The sequence below is a fragment of the Strix uralensis genome, chromosome Z (genome assembly GCF_047716275.1).
Source record: "Strix uralensis isolate ZFMK-TIS-50842 chromosome Z, bStrUra1, whole genome shotgun sequence".
Lineage (NCBI taxonomy): Eukaryota > Metazoa > Chordata > Aves > Strigiformes > Strigidae > Strix > Strix uralensis.
In genome coordinates this window covers 76,717,990-76,738,464 of record NC_134012.1, presented here as the reverse complement: position 1 = coordinate 76,738,464, position 20,475 = coordinate 76,717,990, and the positions used below count along the sequence as shown (strand labels likewise).

At 41.2% G+C, this 20,475-nt stretch overlaps 1 protein-coding gene across 6 annotated transcripts in view; it reads right to left on the bottom strand.

Moving 5' to 3' along the window:
• GOLM1 (golgi membrane protein 1) overlaps window positions 1–20,475 on the bottom strand; it is a 40,000-nt gene that overhangs the window by 5,167 nt on the left and 14,358 nt on the right. For 5 of the 6 annotated variants that reach the window (XR_012627021.1, XM_074855611.1, XM_074855614.1 and 2 more), the window contains 4 exons: window positions 11,064–11,118; window positions 9,945–10,047; window positions 3,903–4,041; window positions 3–132 (listed from right to left, as the gene is read on the bottom strand). Coding sequence is in view for 5 of the 6 variants with exons in the window: in XM_074855611.1 (XP_074711712.1) it covers window positions 3–132; window positions 3,903–4,041; window positions 9,945–10,047; window positions 11,064–11,118 (427 nt within the window). In the remaining variant the exon portion in view is untranslated. The remainder of the gene's footprint in view (window positions 1–2; window positions 133–3,902; window positions 4,042–9,944; window positions 10,048–11,063; window positions 11,119–20,475) is intronic. The other variant, XM_074855613.1, reaches the window with a different exon arrangement.

Sequence of the window (20,475 nt, the reverse complement as noted above, 5' to 3'; positions counted from 1 at the left end):
ACCTTTAGCCTGCAGCGGATCTGTCTTTTTTACTGTAGGTACTGCTTTAGGTGCATCTTCATTGGGTTTCTGGTGTTCCAAGTTTGCCTGCTTGAACTCAGTTTGTTTCACAGCTGGCATTTGAATATTAACCTATAAAGTGAATGTACAAAGATAAGTATTGGTCTGTATAACTGCTGGATTTGGAAAAGGAGGTGGAAGTTAAGTAAGAATTCAGTAGGGGGAAAAAAAATCTGAACACAGAAATATTTGGACTGAAACTTTTAGTGGTGACTGAAGTACCATGTGATCTTGAATCTGCAGTGATGTTTCTATGTAACAGCACAACACGGGGAGAATTTAACACACCTTCTTTAATCTAATTCCAGCTAACATTGAGGTAACTGTTCATGGTTAAGTGTTTCACAAGAAACACTATCTGTTATTCTCTGAGGGTCACAGAACTGTGACCACACATTTCTCCATTTCTGCCCTGCTACCATGTCACGGTCAACAGAACAAAAAAACAGATGGCATTAACTACTGTTGGTAATCTGCAGGAACAGGTAAACTGAGTTTGGGCATAAGGAGACTTAAGTCAAGCAAACCTGGCCTAAAACGATGTTGAATGTAGGACTAAAAGAACAATAACTTAACCAACTAGACAACAGTAGCAGTTTAATGTGATGAAGCTTACTTAAGAATGTGTTAAATACCAGTACGAGACTGCTGTCAGCATCTGAGGTGCTTAAAGATTAATGGCTAAGATGTACACCACCTTGAAGATCTCATTTAGCAATTAAAATTCTACGTACAACTTTTATTCATATTAGCATTTAATTGGCTGAGAGCTATGTCAATTCAGTTCACACAGACAGTGAACATGAAATGTGCCTGGACCCTCTGCTGTGCTATACCCGCTTCAGCACAAAAAACCAGACTGTTATGAAACTGTTCTATGGGGATTTTTTGTTGGGTTTTTGTTTTGTTTAAAAAAATCAAAAGATGCAGAGAAAGAACAAGCATACAGACATTTATAGACATAAACCTTTTTATACCTGCTACTATACAAATGAACAGGAAAACTTACGGTATAGAAAGTCATACAGTCAACAAAGTTTTCTGTTACGATTGTTGATAAGACTGTAGCTACCCCTTGTTTTAAGCAGGTCAGTAATAGGTTGTCAAGTGTTTGTGCAGTCATTTGGAAAAATGTCTGCAGAAAGAAGTGGTTAAATAGCCAAGAAGCCAAAGTTGTAAAGGATTTGTAGAGTATGATTATTTCGCTGTTCTGAAAATGTTTAAGCTCAGTCAAAGAGAGGCAGAACTGAAGACCTTGTTGGGTCAACACCATGAAGTCCAACATCAACAACAAATAATCAAACATTAACTCTTACGAAAGCTTGAGAAGCAAGTATTACCACAGAATATTTGGTGATTGCAGTAAGGAGTTCAAAAGAACTCCCATCTTCCTTCAGTCATTAAAACAAAAATGCTGTATTTAAAAATGCTTGTTTTATAAATAATACAGCCTCTTGAGGTCAGTCTACAATAGAAATCATCAGAAACTGAACATAAGACCATTTATGCTGGGCATAAATTCTGTAAAAATACTGAGCCTGCACTTAATAGCAAGAAATTACCTCTTAGTTAAACAAGCAAAAGCCCTTAACTTATATTAAATTTCTAGCTCAGTGTACTATTTTTAATGAAGGTGTTGAATAAATTAGAAGAGTGTATACTGAACATTTTTCAAGTGGCTGGATGAAAAGATAGTAATTGGGACATGTTGTATATTCCTCAGCCAAGAAGTATACGTCATTCCTTAAAATACAGAGTTGTAAGAAAGGCTATATATTTATTAACCAACCAACATTCCATTTTCTTTCTCTGTTTCAACTCTGACCCTTCCCTTATATAAGCATGTACATCATACAAACAGGAACTCTTCCAGCTTAAAACACTAGCCAAAAACATAGATAGATTTCCTTAGGGTCACCTTGTGCTAATGATAAACAACTCAGCTTTTGTACAAGCAAAAAGTTGCAATCCTTTGGCAAATAAACTGAGAAGGTTACAGCTTGACATAAGAAACACTGTCACAGATAACAGAGAACACAAGCAGACAGCATTTATTTAGGCTGTAACTATATTAGTGATTATCTCAGCTGGAACTATCTACAGATTAAAAGGAGAACAGATAACCTGCCTGCTTTGAGCAAAGATTGCCTCCAGCTATGGGACTTGTTGCAGGAGACTGAAATTGTCCTGCAGAGGGGCTTCAGCTAAACTCCTCAGGTTCCTTCTGGGATGATTTCCCTTCCAAACTGGAAATGGTACAAAAAGCCCCAAACCGCAAAACAAACAAACAAAAAAGCATCTGGTGCAAGTAACTGTAATGAAAATCTGCAGCAAAGCCATACTAGAAATTAAGCTGACCATCTCTAGTATGGTCTTCCCCACATCAACTTTCTAAATAGTATTTTACATCTTGACATTAAACAAGATACACTTGTTTGTCAAACAAACATCATCTCCAAATGATGGGCTTTTTATTATTACTATGTATTTTACTATTTATTTACTTATTTGACACTGTGGATAAAAATTATTGACAAACAAGAGCTTCCACTTTCTTTTTTAAAGGGGTCACTGGCTAGCATTTCCTGTCTAACACTTCGTTCATCTTGCAGCTCTCATATAATGTAGGTTCCCAGGATAAAAGGTGACTAACTTCAGCAGTTCTCTCCCCCACCATTTTACATAAGGGACTGGACACAGACTGAAAACATTACCTAACCACCTAGGGGTCTCTGGGAAGATGTTTCAGTCATTTTCTCCCACCCACTTCCAGCTATTTGCAAAACCCAGCTTCAATCCTCTTTGCTTTACCCTTTCCACTTCAGAGGTCATCAATTGTTTCTTCTAGTAGCCTTTTCAGAGCCAAAGAGAAACCAACCCTGACTGCCACTGCAATGAGAGTTGGCTACCCAGATATGGGGGAAACACCCCACTGCAACTGCATGTAAAAAATGTAACTTCTGTAACTGGTGCTCATAGTCCTCAAGAAAGGGCTACTTCAGTACACAGAAATAAATTAGTTACCTTTTCACTTAGGACCTTCATTGCATGTTTCCGGGGCCTTCTGTTTCAAGTTTAATCAATCAAGTTCTATTCCTGACCAAATCCTGCTTCACTGAAGAAGCATCAATAATTCACACGCCAAGACAAGATTACCTTAAATTTCCTTTTCTCAGAATTTCCTCCCACTCTCTGTACCCCAGGAAGAAAGAGTCAGCTAGCATGCAGCCACTCTATGCAGCAACCTGCCCTATCCTAGTGAGCCTTCTCATGTCACATACAGCAACACCTTGTGTGGTTCTTTGACTTGGAACACCCAAAAGCAAACAGCTAAGACATTTGATCTTCCCCTCATTCCCACAATAAAAGGCTGACAATAGGATTTCTCTGAAATTCACAGCTGATGGACCTCAAAGACCCTTGGACTACAATATCTTATTCAAAGTTTGCTGCTACTCTGAAGTGATCCACAATTTATCCTCATCTTTAACACAAACCTTCAACATACAAAGCAACAAAGTCCTTTAACAAAGTCAAAAGGAACTGTGAACCAAAGCTCAGCAGTGTAAATATTCTTTATTCTTTAATGGGCTCCACACCACTCCCAGCATCACCTCTCAAATTCTGCCCGTCTCAGAGACACAGTGATTTGGAGTCTCCTGCAGGACCTCTGCCCGTCATGTCCTTGAAATCACTCCATTTCCCATAGATCTGAAACATTCAACAAATGTGAAGGAAAGCAGCGCAAAACTTGGTGAGGTGGGCTAATGTTAGTTGGAGATAGCAGAAAGGTGGAAAACCCCTTAAAAATTACAAAGAAAAAGAAATTACCCAAACCAAACCTGGCTAATTTTTTTTGACTCCTCTGAGAAGTCTTTGTTTTCTTTGATTTGTGGTACATCACTTCCCTTTTTTGTAAGCTCATCTATCCTTTCTTCACATTGTTCTTTTACCTCTTTCATCTGGCTGATGCACTGTGACCTGGAGAAAACATAAACAAGTGAGCAGTTGTTAACTTTCATCCACACTCTTCTAAAATGGTTCTTTTGTAAACTGGTTTATTCCTTTTTTTTTCCCCATTAATTGCTTAGTTCTATTATCTGTGCTTACATTTGAGAAGTCAGTAGGAAAAAATGGGATGTTAACGTAAGTCCTGAAGACAAACTCATGGTGCAGGCAGCCCAAGTTCTACTGGAAGAAATTAAACTGCTTTTGTTAGACCAGCTCAACAAACTGCATGAATTTTCAGTGCAGTGCTGCAAGCCAGAACAAAACGTGTACTACAGAAACAGAGTTCACCAGTAGCTATTTTAAGTTCCAGAAGGTGTATTTCCTAAAGATGCAAGTATTCTACATCTTTTATATACTTTTAATAGTTAAACAGTGCCAACAGTGCCTTAACCTTCGTGACACCAGAGGTCTTCTGTAGCCTGCCTTTCCCTCACAGCTCTGTAACATCCAGGTAAGCCCTAGGCTGTGTGCGGCAGTGTTTTTCCTGAAGCTGCCAGAGCAGCATTTTCCCCTTTTGTGGCTGTCCTGAAGACCCTGTGAAAACTCTCAGGGCAAGTGACTGCCATCAGGGCAAAATCACCCTTTCTCCCCCACTCCCTTCATAATCTGTTTTATAATTTCCAGTTTATATTAGAGGAAGAACAAGACCTAGTGAATAACAAAGCAGATAAGCATTACCCCATAATGCACATGTAGAAGGCTTAGAAACCAGTTATCATATGACGCCAAGCACGCTTTGATCCCACCGTGAACAGGAACAAGCAATAGTGGGTTTGAGTGGATCCTGATAAGAAGTGCATCATGTTAGGGGAAAATGTGATGAAAAAATCTCATCATCAGCACCCACTGCTCTGGACAGCGTGCCCAAGAAGAGGCTTGACTGGGGACCACACTGTTTCTCTTCCCAGCTGGCACCATCAGCAGAGCGGTTTGTTGAGGTTTTTTAACCCTTTTTTCCTTTCTCTCTCTCCCCTTTTTTTCCACTCTAAGGTAACTTTGAGTTCAATGTATACCATCAGCTACAGACCCCGCAAACACATCTTTCTGCACGCAAATCCTCTCGGCATCTTTTGTACAACAACATGGTCAACCTACTGCAAGTTTTACCTCCTGCTCCCTAGGACACAAGGGGGATGAATTTCTTCTGAGCCTGGTTCTGGCAGACTGTTAATACCCATGGTGTAACGCAGCTGGTTCAGGCATGTTCCAGTTTCTCAGGCTGCAAATAAGCTACTACCTAATCCACGGGAATTCTCAGGGCACATGCCCTCTACAACAGCAAGTCACTTGTTTTTACTGCACTTTCATCCTTCTTCAACCCCACTTTTTAAAAGCAAAAAATCTGTTCTGTAGTTCACAACCAGAAAGGAAGAAGAGTGGCAGACAGATATATTATGAACTGGCAAATAAATTACCTTTATGAACTGACAATTTAATTACCTTTATTACCATTTATTCTTGCCTAGACATTATTCTGATGTCTGATTTGGCTAAAGCTAATACATGCAAGAGTCATCAAAATAAGCAGTGTTTCCTGAGCTGGTGAACATCAGATACAATAAACCAACATAGGCTTGAGTTCTGCATACATTCACTAATTTTGAGGAAATGAAAGGACATCAGAATTGCCTGCACCTCAGTTTGCAGGCTTGAGAAAGATGCAATATACAGACAACCTAAAGTTGGAGACAGAGCAACCTTTTGCAAATGCTCTTTCATACCACACTGCACATGAAAATACAGTTCATTTAACATCTGTGACAAATCTTCATAATTTTTAATTTATCATCTGTGAAGGAATTCCCTTCTTGTAAAAGGGATTTCTGGAGATCTGAACACTCTACTCATGCATACAACTTCTGAAGCACAAGAACACCACCAGTTTCCCCACCTCGTCCCGTCAACATGATGTACTTCAAATGTGCAAAACCAGTGTTCTTCAGTCTCTGTGTCATGTTTTCTCTTTCACAAGATTAAAGTTAGTTTCTGTGATAAAGAGCTCACCTGCACACACACAAAGGAGAGCAAGTAATACCCTCCCCAGCTGCTCCCAAGCCCATCACAGGAGCCATCAGCCCATCCAAGGCCCACCTCCATGAGCCCAAAGGAGCACAGAGGCAGAAGGGCAGCTGGGAGCCTAAATTACAGACTCAGAAGAAGAGAACCCTGTCCAGACCACCCCACAGCCCCAGGGCTGTCTCAAGTCAGCCTCAGCTCTTGTGTCCAGGCATGAAAACCATCAAGATGAGTCCACAGGACCAAGGTGTTTCCTGCCCAGGGTGGGGGACACATTATAGGATGCAGGGGGAGAACATGTCAGGATTGCACAAGACTTATTATGGGACCAAAGGCACGGAAAGGGATGGATCTCTGACAGGAACAAGAATGAGGAAAGGGATAAACAGAGTTGGTCACATGTAAACACACTGCTGGTCAGTGGGCTTGTCTGGCCTTGCTCTGCACCTGCTCAGCACAGTCTGTCCCATTTCTTATTAAATGCCTTTTTAACTCTCTCCTGGTTGAGGGACTCTGTTCAGTGTGTGCATGTGTGTGTATGGCAGTGTGAGTGCAGCAACTGGAGTCAGACTGGGGTGGGAGAGCTGCACATGGGTGGTACAGGGACTGGTGCCAGCCGGTACGCATGTACATGAACATGTTTTGCACTAGCGGACCCCCACCCTCACCCTCAGGGGAGCAGGATGAGGCAACTGGTGGTGTTTGTGCTTGTGTGAGTGCTTTGTGCGCCCATGTTAACCTGTGTACCTGGCCACATACTGGCATGCTCTTCATGCATGGGAGCATATGTACAGCCTCTCCCCTCGCGGGCTACTGGATTTGCTGCCCCCACCCCCACTGTGAGAAACAGCACCTTTGTCCTGCAAGAGCATAATACTATTAGCTTCTTTCATCCCTGCCAAAAAAGATTACTCGTGCAGTCACACTCTTATACTTGTCAGCGCTGCAAATACCAAACTAATTATCAGAGTTCTTACATGTGGCAAAAGTTCCAAGGAAGTGGCTATATAACAAACAAAGCTCCTTGGAATCAAAATGCATCTGAATATTGAGGTATCTTCAGTCCAGAGGCTTCTGTTTTTCTCTGGTTTCTGTAGGAGAGAAGGGTCAGTGCTGTCAGTCTTTGCTGAACAAGCTCTACCACAAGCAGACAACACTGGGCACAGTGTGCACCAAGGGCATCTTGGTAAATCAATTGCTGAGGAATGTGCACTCCTTTTGCACATAATACCAGTAAGCTCAGGTAACTCCTGCTGACTTACGTATGGAAAACACTAAGCTTGCTCAAAAAAAAAAAAAAAAAATCCTAAGAAACTTCAAGGCTTGAGCATGAGAAAAAACAATTATTTTTGCTCTTATGTATTTTACACGCACAACCAACTTTATCACTGTCTTCTACAGTGCAATATCCAATTGTTTAAAAAGAGTGATTTACAATGTGTGCAGTTAAAAAAAGACATTTGACTTTTTATAACATTTTCAATTATACAATAATACTCTCTCTTCATTTTTCCACTGGGCAAAGTGTACTTGATACATAAGGTGTGAAACCTTCATCCGTACAACTCCAAGTCAAAGGAAGAAATGCTGGTGGCATAGCACAAAAGCAGGTCTAACGCCCCCTCCTGACAAGATGAACAGGGAGGCAACATGTTGGTTTACTTCTAAGATTAAGGGGAGTAAGGAAGATGGATTAAAGTAACACTTTGAGTCTTTCTAATAATACTTGTTTTTGTAGGCCCATAATCACACTGGGAGAAGGTAGGTTGTAAGCATTTAAAATTACAGTATTAGGTAAGCATTTAGTAACAGCAAAAAGGACTGCATGCAACCAAGTACAATCAGATGTCTCTTTCTATAACTACCAGAACACAATGCCAAGTCAGTAATGTAACTTATTACAACAGTGAAATTCTAATGTTCCAACAAGCAATATTTAAAAAATACACTTATATATGTTCCTCTTAGACCTGTGTGAAAAACTACAGGGTTCTCAAGCTATAAATCATTCCATGAAAATCTGAGTGCAAAGTTTGTTTTCCTCACTTCCATAGCTACAAAAAAAATCCAGAAATAGAAAACAAACACTTGTTATTCAGCAAAGCTAGTGAAGAAAGCACAGCTCCTTGACTGAGATAATTGCTTTTATGGACTCCCATGAGAACAGCGCATCTGTCTGAGGACCAACTGGAGGCAGACCAGTTACCCGAGTCCCTGTTCAGCTAGCACATGGCTGAATTACCATGCCTGTCTCTACATCTACCCTGACACAAGCAAAACCACCTTCAGCACTGTAATTTGTTTAGCTCTTCACCTTGAGCCAGCCTTGACCCCGGAGCTGTAACCTCTGAATACAACCTTCTTCTGTTAAATAAAGAGGGATTCTTTACAGTACACTCCCACAAGCAGGGATGCTCTGTTGGTGATTTCCTCAACAGACCTGTACTTGAAAACATTTCACCAGACACAGGCAATAAACCCAAGTTTTCTGAAACCAGACTCACTACATTTGCCTTACATGTTGTATCAATCCAGTGCTTCAAGGATGTACTTCTCATGTAGACCGTGACTGTACAACATATACACACACCTACAGATCCATTTATTCTTGCTGATCTCAGCCTTACAAGGGAGATGCTAGCAAACCGATACTCTAACTAGCAAAGAACTGTAAACAGAGGTCCAGGAGTCCCAGCTCTGTCATTAACTAAACAACACCAGTGTTTAACAACCATGGCACAACTTAGAGGGAAAAAGTACCTTAGCAGACACGGAAGTGCAACATGGCTTAATAAAACGTTGGTACAAACTTAAGAGTCCAACTTCCTTCTACTTTTCTGTTAGAATTCCTAAATTATTAGAACTCTAGTAATACAATCCATCTGGGTCATCATTATTAAATGAGTAATAATGCCCTAAAAAAAGAGTACACAACCAACTGGTAATCAGTAAGTATCCCAAAAGCACTAATACTAATCCTTAATTCTTAAGTGGGGGGGAAAAAAAAAAAAAAAAAAGAAAAAAGGTATTTCAAGTTTGGCCTGCAGAATTCAAGTTCTTTGCCATGTTGAACTTTTAGTCATAATTTCTACAAAATCTGGCTAAACAGTGTCTGCTGGAAAAATACCTATCATAAAGCAATTATATTCTTGATGGAAAATCGTTATGAGAACATGAAAACAGCAAATTCTGTTGGTTTTCTATATTTATGCACCAGAGGGAAGATACAATAGGATGTGAAGACAGATAGAAGGAACAAGAACATTACTGAACAGAAAGAACTCAGTAGAAATTCCCAGAAATACCAGAAATGTGTATTTAGTGTGAGGATATTGATAAGCACTTATGTTCAGTTATCCATGCCTTATAATTCAGTGGGAAATCTCAACAAAAGAAATGACTAGGTATGAACTGTAATGCAGAACACATGGCTCTGACCGTAACTGTAACAGGAATTTTCTGAGACCTCTGCCAGCATAATGAGGTACAGCTTCACATCAGCTACTCCCATATCTTAGTTCTTAAACTTTCTTCAGAGTTTAGCCTCTTTGTGTTTCAATTTTCCCCCCATTTCCCCCATTTATTCTCTTAAATGAGAATATTGCTACCTTTCTCCTCCTGCAATGGAAGGGACATCAACAACTGTGGGAGAAGTCTGCAGATACTGAGATGCCAAGCATTGGAAAGTTTACGCTCTTCTCGAAGATCAACTGTGAGCAATTTTAGATGTGTCAGGTGTTACTTTCTCCTTTAAAAATGTATTTACTAACAGTGCTATAGCTATCACAAGAATACTCTGGGTTATAACCAAGTCACCTACAACTCTGGAAGCCATCTTTTAGAAAGAACATACTTACAGGTCATATGAAAACTTCCTCTGAAGGTTAGTCTGGTTCTTTTGAAACCAGTAAATATCCAGCTGTAGCTTTCCATATTCCGACTGTAACTCTTTCAAGTGTTCTGACCAAAACCAGGATTAAAATATATATTAAAATACACATACACATATGTACCTACATATATTGCAACAGAAGTATCAAACAGATCAACAGTAAGCACGCTAACTCCATCCGTCATGTTCACCACATTTTGTATACAAACACATAGGTAATTGTTGAATTTATTCATCAAAGATGCACAGGGTTGGGTAAGAATAGCCTTTCAGCGTAACATACTAACAAAAATAGTGTAACACATTTTTTTACTTCCTCTTCTTCATAAAGAATAACTTGTTTGCAAACCCTTGTGCTGCTAGGTTTCAGCCCAGGAAAACTTTTAAGTCTATGAAATACTAATCAGAACATAGTACGAACCGGCATTCATGTTTACTAGCCATCTAAAGACAAGCTTACAATGTTTCCCTGAGGAATATGCAATTTACAGTTATGTTCCTCAAAAACAGAGGCATCTATGATTTAGGTTTTTTCCTGATAGAAAGCTCTGTGTGAGGGCACCAGAAGAAGGCACCACAACCTATTTACCTGCTTATAGAATTTATGATCTGTTCCCCAGTCTTCCTGAGGAATATATTGCTAACACCAATTTTGAAGCATCAACATGAACAGAAATGAAATAGACAAATTTAATATAAGAGTTTGTGAATTTCCCCGGTGCTAAAATGTGACCCGAACACCTCAAGGAGGAATGCAAGAATACGCTGCAAAAGGTAGAATGAAGAATAAATATATTAACAATACACACAGAAGCTAGCTTTATACTATCTTAAATCATTAGGGTCAGGAGCCCTACATCAAGGACTACATGGACAAATCCTTCCACCGTTGAGGCAGATTAATCTGACACTTCACAGAACTGGAACTATACAGATTCAGGATCTGAGCCACAACAGCTCCTGCACCATCCCCATGACTTGAAGAAAGGCAGCATTCTCAGAACACACTAGAAAAATGGAAGGCTTAAAAACAGGTAGCTTAAAAAACAGTATGAGAGAGATGCGGAGAGATATTATGACATACCTCGTAGACTCTGGATCAATCGTTCATTTACTGTGATATTACTCAACAACACTGCCTGGAATGAGCAAAACAGAAAACAATGTTTTAATTGCAAAGGACCCATGTTACCATTAATACTATAAACAATACCAACCAAAGCACTTGTAACAAGATCTTTTCTTTGCAAAGTGCTGGGTTACAGCCAAAACCAAAAACTTTTAGCTGCTCTAGAGATTAACTATTACAGACAACACACAGTCATTTTAACCCAGATTTCCCAGCAAATGCAGGGGGGCAGGGGGAAGGTACCGTTGCACTTAAATAAAAAAAAGAGGAATTTAATGAGTCTGCTACTAAAATTGCTTGCTGCTTTATTCTGGTTTAATTTCATGATTGCAGTCACTGTCAGATTTACTGTATTTATCCTTTGAAGGAAGAATACAGCATAGCACAGCTCGCTATCAACCACCCTCTCACCAGGGAATCAATACATCTGCATTCACGCATACAAGGATGAGCTATGAAAGCGTAAGTCACAGAGTATAAAGAAACTCTACAAAAGCAACACGAAGACCTTGCATTGTATCACTTTTCTAACTATCCTCTCCTTCACTTTGATAAGAAAGCGTTGGGAGTGACCTTCTTCCATTCCCTCACTTTGCTCTCTTTCTTGTTCTGAAGACGCAGTCAACAGGAACATGTTTTGTCCGTTCTTCTATCAATCCCCCTCTACCAACCCATATATACACATGCCCCAAAACACATGTATATTGACAGAACTAAGGCAAGTCTAAATTAAATTAATTCCTGCAAGCAAGATGTTAGGATAACTCAGATTCATATTTAACATTTAGAAAGTCTGGTACAGAACATCTTCTCAAGACTACATGTGTTGGGTTTGTGTGGTGGGGTTTTTGGTAGCGGGGGAGGGGACTACAGCAGTGGCCCCTGTAAGAAGCTTCTCAAAGCTCCCCCCTCCAAGGCCGACCCACCTCTGGCCAAGACCGAGCCAATTAGCAATGAGGGCTGTGCATTTGCGGTAACGTATTTAAGAAGGGGAACCTGAGAGGGGGGGTGGGACTTGTGAGGGAAACACTTCTGCAAACACTGAGGTCAGTGGATGGAAGGAGGAGGAGAAGCAGGGAAGGTGCGCCAGAGCAGAGACCCCTCTGTATCCCGTGGTGAGAAGGCAGGGCTGCCGCCTCACCACCACCCATGGGGGTCACTGGTGGAGCAGATGTCCACCTACAGCCCATGGAGAACCCCACAAGAGAGCAGGTGTCTGTGCCCAAAGAAGGCCAGGACTCTGTGGGAAGCCCCCTGTCACAAACTGTTCATAAACATTAAACTGTTTGTAAAGAGGATGTCTCAAACAACTCAAGTGGGGTGCCCTGTGGGGAAGAAGCAGAGCGAGCTCTGTGGAGGTGGGGCAGTAGGCTGTTTCTCTCCTGCTCCCTCCTGTGGTTGCCCAGAGACAGAACTTGCCTAACTGTGCAGGTACAAGCCAGAGAAAATGAAAACCTTCTAGAATAACCTACTGTGCATGCATAAAAAAGACTATATAAAGGCAATACCCCATGTGTGTCTTTGTCAACCCATCACCTATGGACCAAGCTGGCTGCTCTGCAACAAAGAGGGATCCAAGGGTGGTGATTTCCCCTTTTCCTGTTCACTCCTCCTCTCTCTTTCCTCTTTCTTTCTTACATATATTCATAAGTTTTGTAGAATTCCGATCGGTTGATGATTGGCGAGTTATCAGGAAAATAGTCTCATTGCCAAAGTGTCTTTATTCATTCCTAAGACGGTTATCAGTTGATAGTTGCCAAATTGTCTCCATTCACTCACTAAAATGGGCAGTTAAGAAAGTCACCAGCACAACTGTTCCTCAGAGTCATTGTGGTGACGCAGCCTGTCCTCAGGCTCTGCTGAGCAAAGACTGGCTCTTCCACCAGCATGCAGGCTCTCAGGGAATTCAAGATTCACCCCCTTCGTAATCCACTGAAACACACCGTAACCCACTGCGTGGGACGAGACACCCCCACTGTTGTAGTTCGGCACTGGGAGGACTGCAACACATGGGAGGGACCCATGATGGAGCAGTTTGGGAAGAGCTGCAGCCCACAGGAAGGACTCGCATCAGAGAGTTCATGGAGTTACAGGAGACGTCTCCTGTAAGTGGGACCACATGCTGGAGCAGAAGGAGTCCTCACCCTCAGGAGGAAGAAGCAGCAGGACTGACCGCAACCCCCATTCCCTGCCCTGCTGCAGGAGGAGGAGGTGGTAGAGAAAGCAGGAAGAAAGGGAGGAGTCAGAGGAAGGTGTTAAGATGGGGTTATACTTCTCACTATCCTACTCCACTTGTTAAGTGATGCTGTTGTTAGTGTTTGAATTAATCGCTGTTCTTATTTTTCCTCTCCCTAATGAGCCTGTCTTTTGCCCATGATCATTCCATTCCTGAGGTAGAAAGGATGAATGAGCAGCTGTGTGGTGCTCAGTTGCTCTTTGGGCTTGAACCATGACTCCACAAAAAGGTAAGATCCACTGACCCTTCAGAAACAATCCAGTTCAGTCTTAGGAGAGCATATTCCTTATCCTTCACTGCCAATTTCCTCATTACCCCTTTCCCTGAAAACCCCAGTGTTCTGCAGGGGTCTTGGATCAGGATACATCAGGTCCACAGTTTCCTGAAGTTTCTGCTCAAGCACTCATGTATATATGTCCACACCACTTTAATGCAAAGAAATAAGTGCCTTTTTTCACAAAGACTATTGTAAAAAGTGCTGGTTGATTAGGAAAAGCGAGGCATTCAATCAATCTGAGCAGGATAGCATAGAGTAGAGGGTAAGATTTGTCTTCTGTTGACCCTTTAAAGAGTCCCAGTTCTAAGAGGTGGCCATTCATGTGTTGAAGAAGAGGCAGCCATTTTCAACCCAATAAAAGAAATATTCCCACACCTTTCTATACATACAGCTGGTCCGTGAACACCACTGTGAAACCTCAAGAGCAAAGGCCTTGCTCCATTGTTAAAAAGGAAAAAAATAGAACAACAACATGAATAACATATACTCAGAATTATTTAATACCTCTCCTCTCCTTTCTCATAGGACAGGTAAAAAAAAGGCTCCAGATTTGTCTTTCGCTGGTTTATTTGGGAAAGGAAGTTAATGTTTCAATGGAAATGCCAAGTTTTGCTAATACATGAGCAATGTAATCAGGTTGTTCTATGATTGCTACCTTCAGGGTTTCCAGCATTGGCCATTACCAGAAACTGCCAGTGGACTAGAAAAATCAGTATGACATGGCAATTTTATGTTCCTACAGTTTGATGTGTTGTAGTTCTGGGGTTTTTTTTCTTAAAATGAAACTCCCAAATACAAGGACCACTTACATATTTGACAGTAAAACAAACAAGTGTTGAATGTTAGGACAATAATCACTGTGATTAGCTGAAGTGAATAATTTACCATGTGAAAACGGCTCCTTAAATCACAACAGGGGAAAAAAAAGTGTGCCTTGGTCTTTCTCAACTGCATATAAAACTTCCTTTCAGCACCATCACACCTGCCTCCCTGAATTTGTGCATAAGAGTCCAGGAAAAGAAATCACAAAAACACAGTTAGCTGTTTAACTTGAGCTTGAAATACTGTTTAATAATTTACAGGGCAGTGTTCCAACTGCCAGTTTCCAATCCGACTATCAATAACGTCAGGATTTCTGTTCCTCCTCCTGTCATTCAAGTGTAAACTAATCTTCACCTCACAGTTATGTATTAGGCAGACATTATTTTCTTTTGGGGTTTTATTCAGGTCAAGAAAGCAAACTTTGGGAAGCACTCAGCAAAAGCAGGCCAAAACTCAGCTGTAGGAAGAAACATTTTAAATCTCATTCAGCCCACAAAATAATAGCTATGATCCCTAGGAGTGAGAATCCAGCTTTTGGAAACTCATTATATCACCATATCAAAATCTGATCTTCTGTGACAGAGTAGCTCTGTAACACAGAACCAGCTCGTTATATTTGCAAACATGTCTTGCAAAGAAGTCCTTGTAACTATCACTGAGGAAAAATCAGTCTCCTGATTGGAGTCAATGCAGGTCTTCAGAAACCAAAAATCAAAAGCCACACTGCCACCAGCAGTGATGGAAAAATCTTGCTCCAGCTGGTCAGCAAACTTTTTAACGACAATTGCCAGAGACATATTTATTTTTTTTATTCACCACAAAACATGTCTACATAAGTCATACTCCACTTAAACACAGAAGTTAAAGTTACCCTTTAAAAAATCCAAAACATAACACAGAAATACCTGCGAGGAAGCTTTGACATAAATTATTTCAAAGCATATATTTTGAGCACATACTCCAAACTATGTACATGCATTTGATACAATTAATGCCTTACGCAGTAGTCTCCATAAACATATTCCTTGGAAGCATTACTACAGTAACTCCTTCAGCATTTGCTACCATCGTAAGTCAAGCTAACCCAAGCACACTGAACTGACATAGGTGCTTTCTAACATTGACAGTACATGGGGTATATAGCACAGGAAAAAGGAAAAAGGAAAGCTGCCAGTCAGAGAGGGACCTGGGGGTGCTGATTGACAGCTGGCTGAACAGGAGCCAGCAGTGTGCCCAGGTGGCGAAGAAGGCCAATGGCATCCTGGCTTGTATCAGAAATAACGTGGCCAGCAGGGACAGGGAAGTGATCTTACCCCTGTACTCAGCACTGGGGAGGTCGCACCTCGATGACTGTGTTCAGTTTTGGGCCCCTCACTACAAAAAGGACATTGAATTACTCGAGCGTGTCCAGAGAAGGGCAACGAAGCTGGTGAAGGGTCTGGAGCACATGTTGTATGAGGAGCGGCTGAGGGAACTGGGGTTGTTTAGTCTGGAGAAGAGGAGGCTGAGGGGAGACCTCATCGCCATCTACAACTACTGCAGAGAGCTGAGGATGAGTCTCTTTAACCAAGTAACAAGCGATAGGACAAGAGGGAATGGCCTCAAGTTGCGCCAGGGAAGGTTTAGACTGGATATTAGGAAGCATTTCTTTACAGAACGGGTTGTTAGGCGTTGTAATGGGCTGCCCAGGGAGGTGGTGGAGTCCCCATCCCTGGAGGTGTTTAAGAGTCAGGTTGACAAGTGCTTAGGGATATGGTGTAGTTAAGAATGGTCAGTGTTAGGTTAATGGTTGGACTGGATGATCTTCAAGGTCTTTTCCAACCTAGATGATTCTGTGATTCTGTGAATAAAATGGCAAAGAACTTGATGAGAGTAAACACTGGTTTCATAACTAAAACCTAAGAAAAAAGAGGCTTTGCATTCACAAATACAGCTCTCACAAGGAGATAAAGCTGAGCCACAGCATCAGTAAATCAGCTGCTATGAACAAAACCAACTAAGAACAAAGAAAAGGCTGGGAGGGTAAGATTTATACATGCAGAAAACAGCAGAAACAAGCATTTAAAATGAATCAGGGAGAAGGGGGGCACATATTTCACGATTATCTCAAATGGATCTAAGTCCTTACTTCAAAGAAAAGGAACAGTTCTGCCTTGCATACTCCTACTGCTACCCACCACAATGCTGGCAGTGCAGCACAAGTCACATTCTGACTTAATTATACCTGGAAATTCCCACCCCACTTCTCTATTTTTGCAAATACATCTCCCCATACACACACTTTCCTAGTAACACGCATCATCAATTCTCTTCTCTCTTTATACACATCTTCTTCACCACTTTGAAATAATCTTCAGGAGTAAAGAAACCATTTATACTAGCCATAAAAAGGCTTTTTCATTCTACAACATGAGATTAATGGCTAACTATGTATTAGTAAGTGGGGAAAAAGTTCATAAATAAGATCCCCAAGAAAATATTTCTTTCTTAGGCTGGTCTGTGTGCTGCACACTCATGCATACTTCAGTGGAGGAGCACCAATTGAAGCAAGTCTAAAACAAATTTCAAGCTCAAAATATATGAACCTTTTCATTTAAATCTATTTCTCACTGAACTGCATTCAGAAATTACAGACTTTTTCCTATCCTCCATAAAGGGAAAAAAATCTCAGCAAACCAACCAAAACAAAACCCCAAAACAAAAGCAAAAAACAAGCTCCATTCCCAAAAAGTGATCCTCAAAGATCACAGACTCAATCTTGTTTCACATCCTTTGCTAAAAGCAATCTAGACTCTCCTTTTTTGTGAGGAAGGACGAGTGCACCATGACATGGTGCAGTTCAGCCCTCAAAAATGTAGAAACCACGAAAATTATAAAGTTAACAATTTCTTACCTCTCAACTGAAGAGAGGAAGTGACACACATGCATAAGAAATTACTCTTCCAGGTGCAGGGCAACAACAAGTGGAATGGAGAAAATAAGCCCTGTGCAGCTACAAGACTTTCATGACATTGTTATACTTAATTAAAAGCCAAATAGTAGGTAGTGTAAACAAAACAGAATTCTATGATGTGAGAATCTTAATAGAAAACCTATACAGGCATATGTAATGTACCTTCTCCTTCCCTTTTTGTCCATTTACTTTGCTGTGAAGAGGTAAAAATGTTACAGTAGTTGACTCTTAAGCTACACATACTCTAAAATTTCCACTCTTTGGGTGCCTCCAGTTCAGCTAGTCCCAGATCACCCATTTGTTTTCTCCACCATATGAAAATGTATTTTAAAGAGGTAGTATTCTAGACTGCTGCTGTACCAGTCATGAGTAAGCAGACTGGTTTCTCTTGCTAATTTAGTAACATCATGCTATGGCAAGTAGAGCCATACTTTTGTATGCACAAGGCAGTGCTTGCTTTTCCTTAGTCCTTTTAAAACTAGAAAATGCAACGTTGTTGGGTTTAAAAAACAAAAACAAAACATACATAGGCACCTTTTCCTTTTCACAGCAGGCTTCTTTCTCTCCCCTGCCCACCGTCATTCATTTTGAGCAGAGCTGACTCTCCGCATACCAATAGGTATTTTGTCTCAGTTGGCTGTGCTGGGAATTGAAATTTTCTGAGAGGGAGGGGATGTGAGAGCAGCTGTGGCCAGTGTTAAAAGACACTGAGCTACAGGACAGTGATTTGCTTCACATATAATGTACAAAGCTTGGTCCCTCTCCTCAGTAAAACAAGATGTGGGCTGGGGAACAATTATATAAATCCAAAGAAAATTACAAATTGCAAAAGTGTGTTCTAGCAGTTAAAAATAAGAGAAATTACATACATTGTTTTCCTGTAACACTTTTCAAAAGGCTGTCATGGCTGTGTACATCCCAGAAGCTACGAGTCCTGAATAACAACCATACAGAACACCGTTTTTTAGAAAATTGCTTACGGATTAGAAACAGCCCTTTTGCACTGCTGATTCCTTATACGTTACTAAGAATTCATGTAAGCTCTTTGTGATCTCTTCATGTCTATTTCTGTATGGATTTCCAGAAGCCATTTGCTAAATCTACATTAATCCTTTAAAATTCGAGCAGATTTTTTTAATAAGCAGACTGGTGACAGAAGTGTTTTATACATACTTATATGTAAGAGAGTAATTACAACAACAATTTCCCAGGATTACACTGCCTCAGTGAATGGTGAGTCCACAGGATATTTCAGGCTCGGACTACCTCCTTTCTTCTATGTGCTCGTCCTTTAAGTAGCACAGAGACAGTTCTACTAGAAAAGAAGGCAGATTTAACTCAAAGCGGTTACCACACTGCCACCAACAATGACTTTAGCGTAGCAAGTATCTTGTTGGTGTATTAGTTTGGTATGAAACTAAAATACAAAACAATTATGCCACTGATTTATCAGCAGAGTAATAAGACAGTGAGCAGAGATGAACTGCAGTTAAGATGGGTCTCAAACGTTACTTGACAGTTGCTTTTTGTAAGGAGTTTGTTCCCATATACATTTCTTCTAGAACCAGAAGAACCGTAATTTCTCCCTGAAAAAGAGGCATTTTTGACACAGACCATTCACTCCTACACGTCAGCTGAAAACATTTTCGTTTTTTTCTTTTTAAGAACAACAACAAGAACTAAACAAAATCCCATTTATCAGTCAAAGATCTGTCTAGTTAGTTAGACAGTTTGTATTACTTGTAAAGCAAGTTGAGAAACTTGGGATTTGGATTTGCATTCATCCTTCCTGGGCTAGGTAAATACTTGCTGCTAATCCCCACGGGGTAAATAAAGTTCAGTTCAAGCACCAAGTTTCCCATAACCACAGAGGGTGAATTCATTAATTGCCTCCCAGGAATCTCTGATTCCACTAGAATCCATGGAGCTGAAAAACAAGGACACGTGTATGCCTGTGTGTATACAAGTATGTATGCACATGTGAATATACAACACACACTTACACACAGACGTAGATACACACACTAAAAAAAATATTCAGAAAGAGTCTTTTCTTATATTCTACATCCTTCTGTGGAATAACCTCTAATCCCGGTCAGCTTCTTCAGATGAAGGTCCTCAGTGAGGAGAACTAAGCTTTCTCTCTCTTCAGTACCACCATATCGGGGCATTCCAAAATTAGAGTGGGTGAATCCATGCCAACTTGGCTGATGGCATGTGTTGACAAATACACAGGTTCCCAGTAGAACAACTCTCCCTACCCTTAAATCACAGAGTTGGAAAACAAAGAACATCTGTGCAGGATATTGGTTCATGCTGTCGCAACAAGAGCAAATTTTGGATTTGCCGCAAAGTGGTGCACAGGCACATAATGTTCGTCCTATCACTTCAGGCTCCTGACACTTGGTCTTCTCCAGTGACAATAAGCAGAAGACAGATGTCACCCTTTAAGCCCAGAGGGCAACTGAGCACCACACCGCTGCTCACTTACTCCTCCCCCTGCCGCTGGTGGGATGGGGAGGAGAAAATACAACAAAAGGCTCAAGGATCGAGACAAGGACAGGGAGGGCTCACCCACCAATTCTGGTCACAGGCTTAAGACAGACTCAACTTGGAAAAAGACAAAACATCAACTTAATTTGAATTCCACCACCACCACTGATATGCCAATCAGAGTAGGACAGTGAGAAATACAACCGTATCTTAAAAACACCTCCCCTCCACCCCTCTCTTCTTCCCCAGTTCAGCTTTGCTCCCTATTTCCCTACCTCCTGCCCTGCAGAGGTGCAAGGGGGCAGGGGATGAGGATTGCAGTCAGTCCCTCTCACATTGTCTCTGCTGCTCCTTCCTCCTCAGAGGGAGCACTCCTCGCTCTTTCCCTGCTCCAGTGTTGGTTCCTCTCACAGGACACAGTCCTCCATGAACTTTTCCAATTTGAGACTTTCCCACAGGCTGCAGTTCTTCCCAAATGGCTCCAGCGTGGGTCCCTGCCACAGGCTGCAATCTTCCCAGCAACAGACTGCTCCAGCACAGGCTTTCCACAGAGTTCCAGCCTTCTTCGGGCGCAGCCACCTGCTCT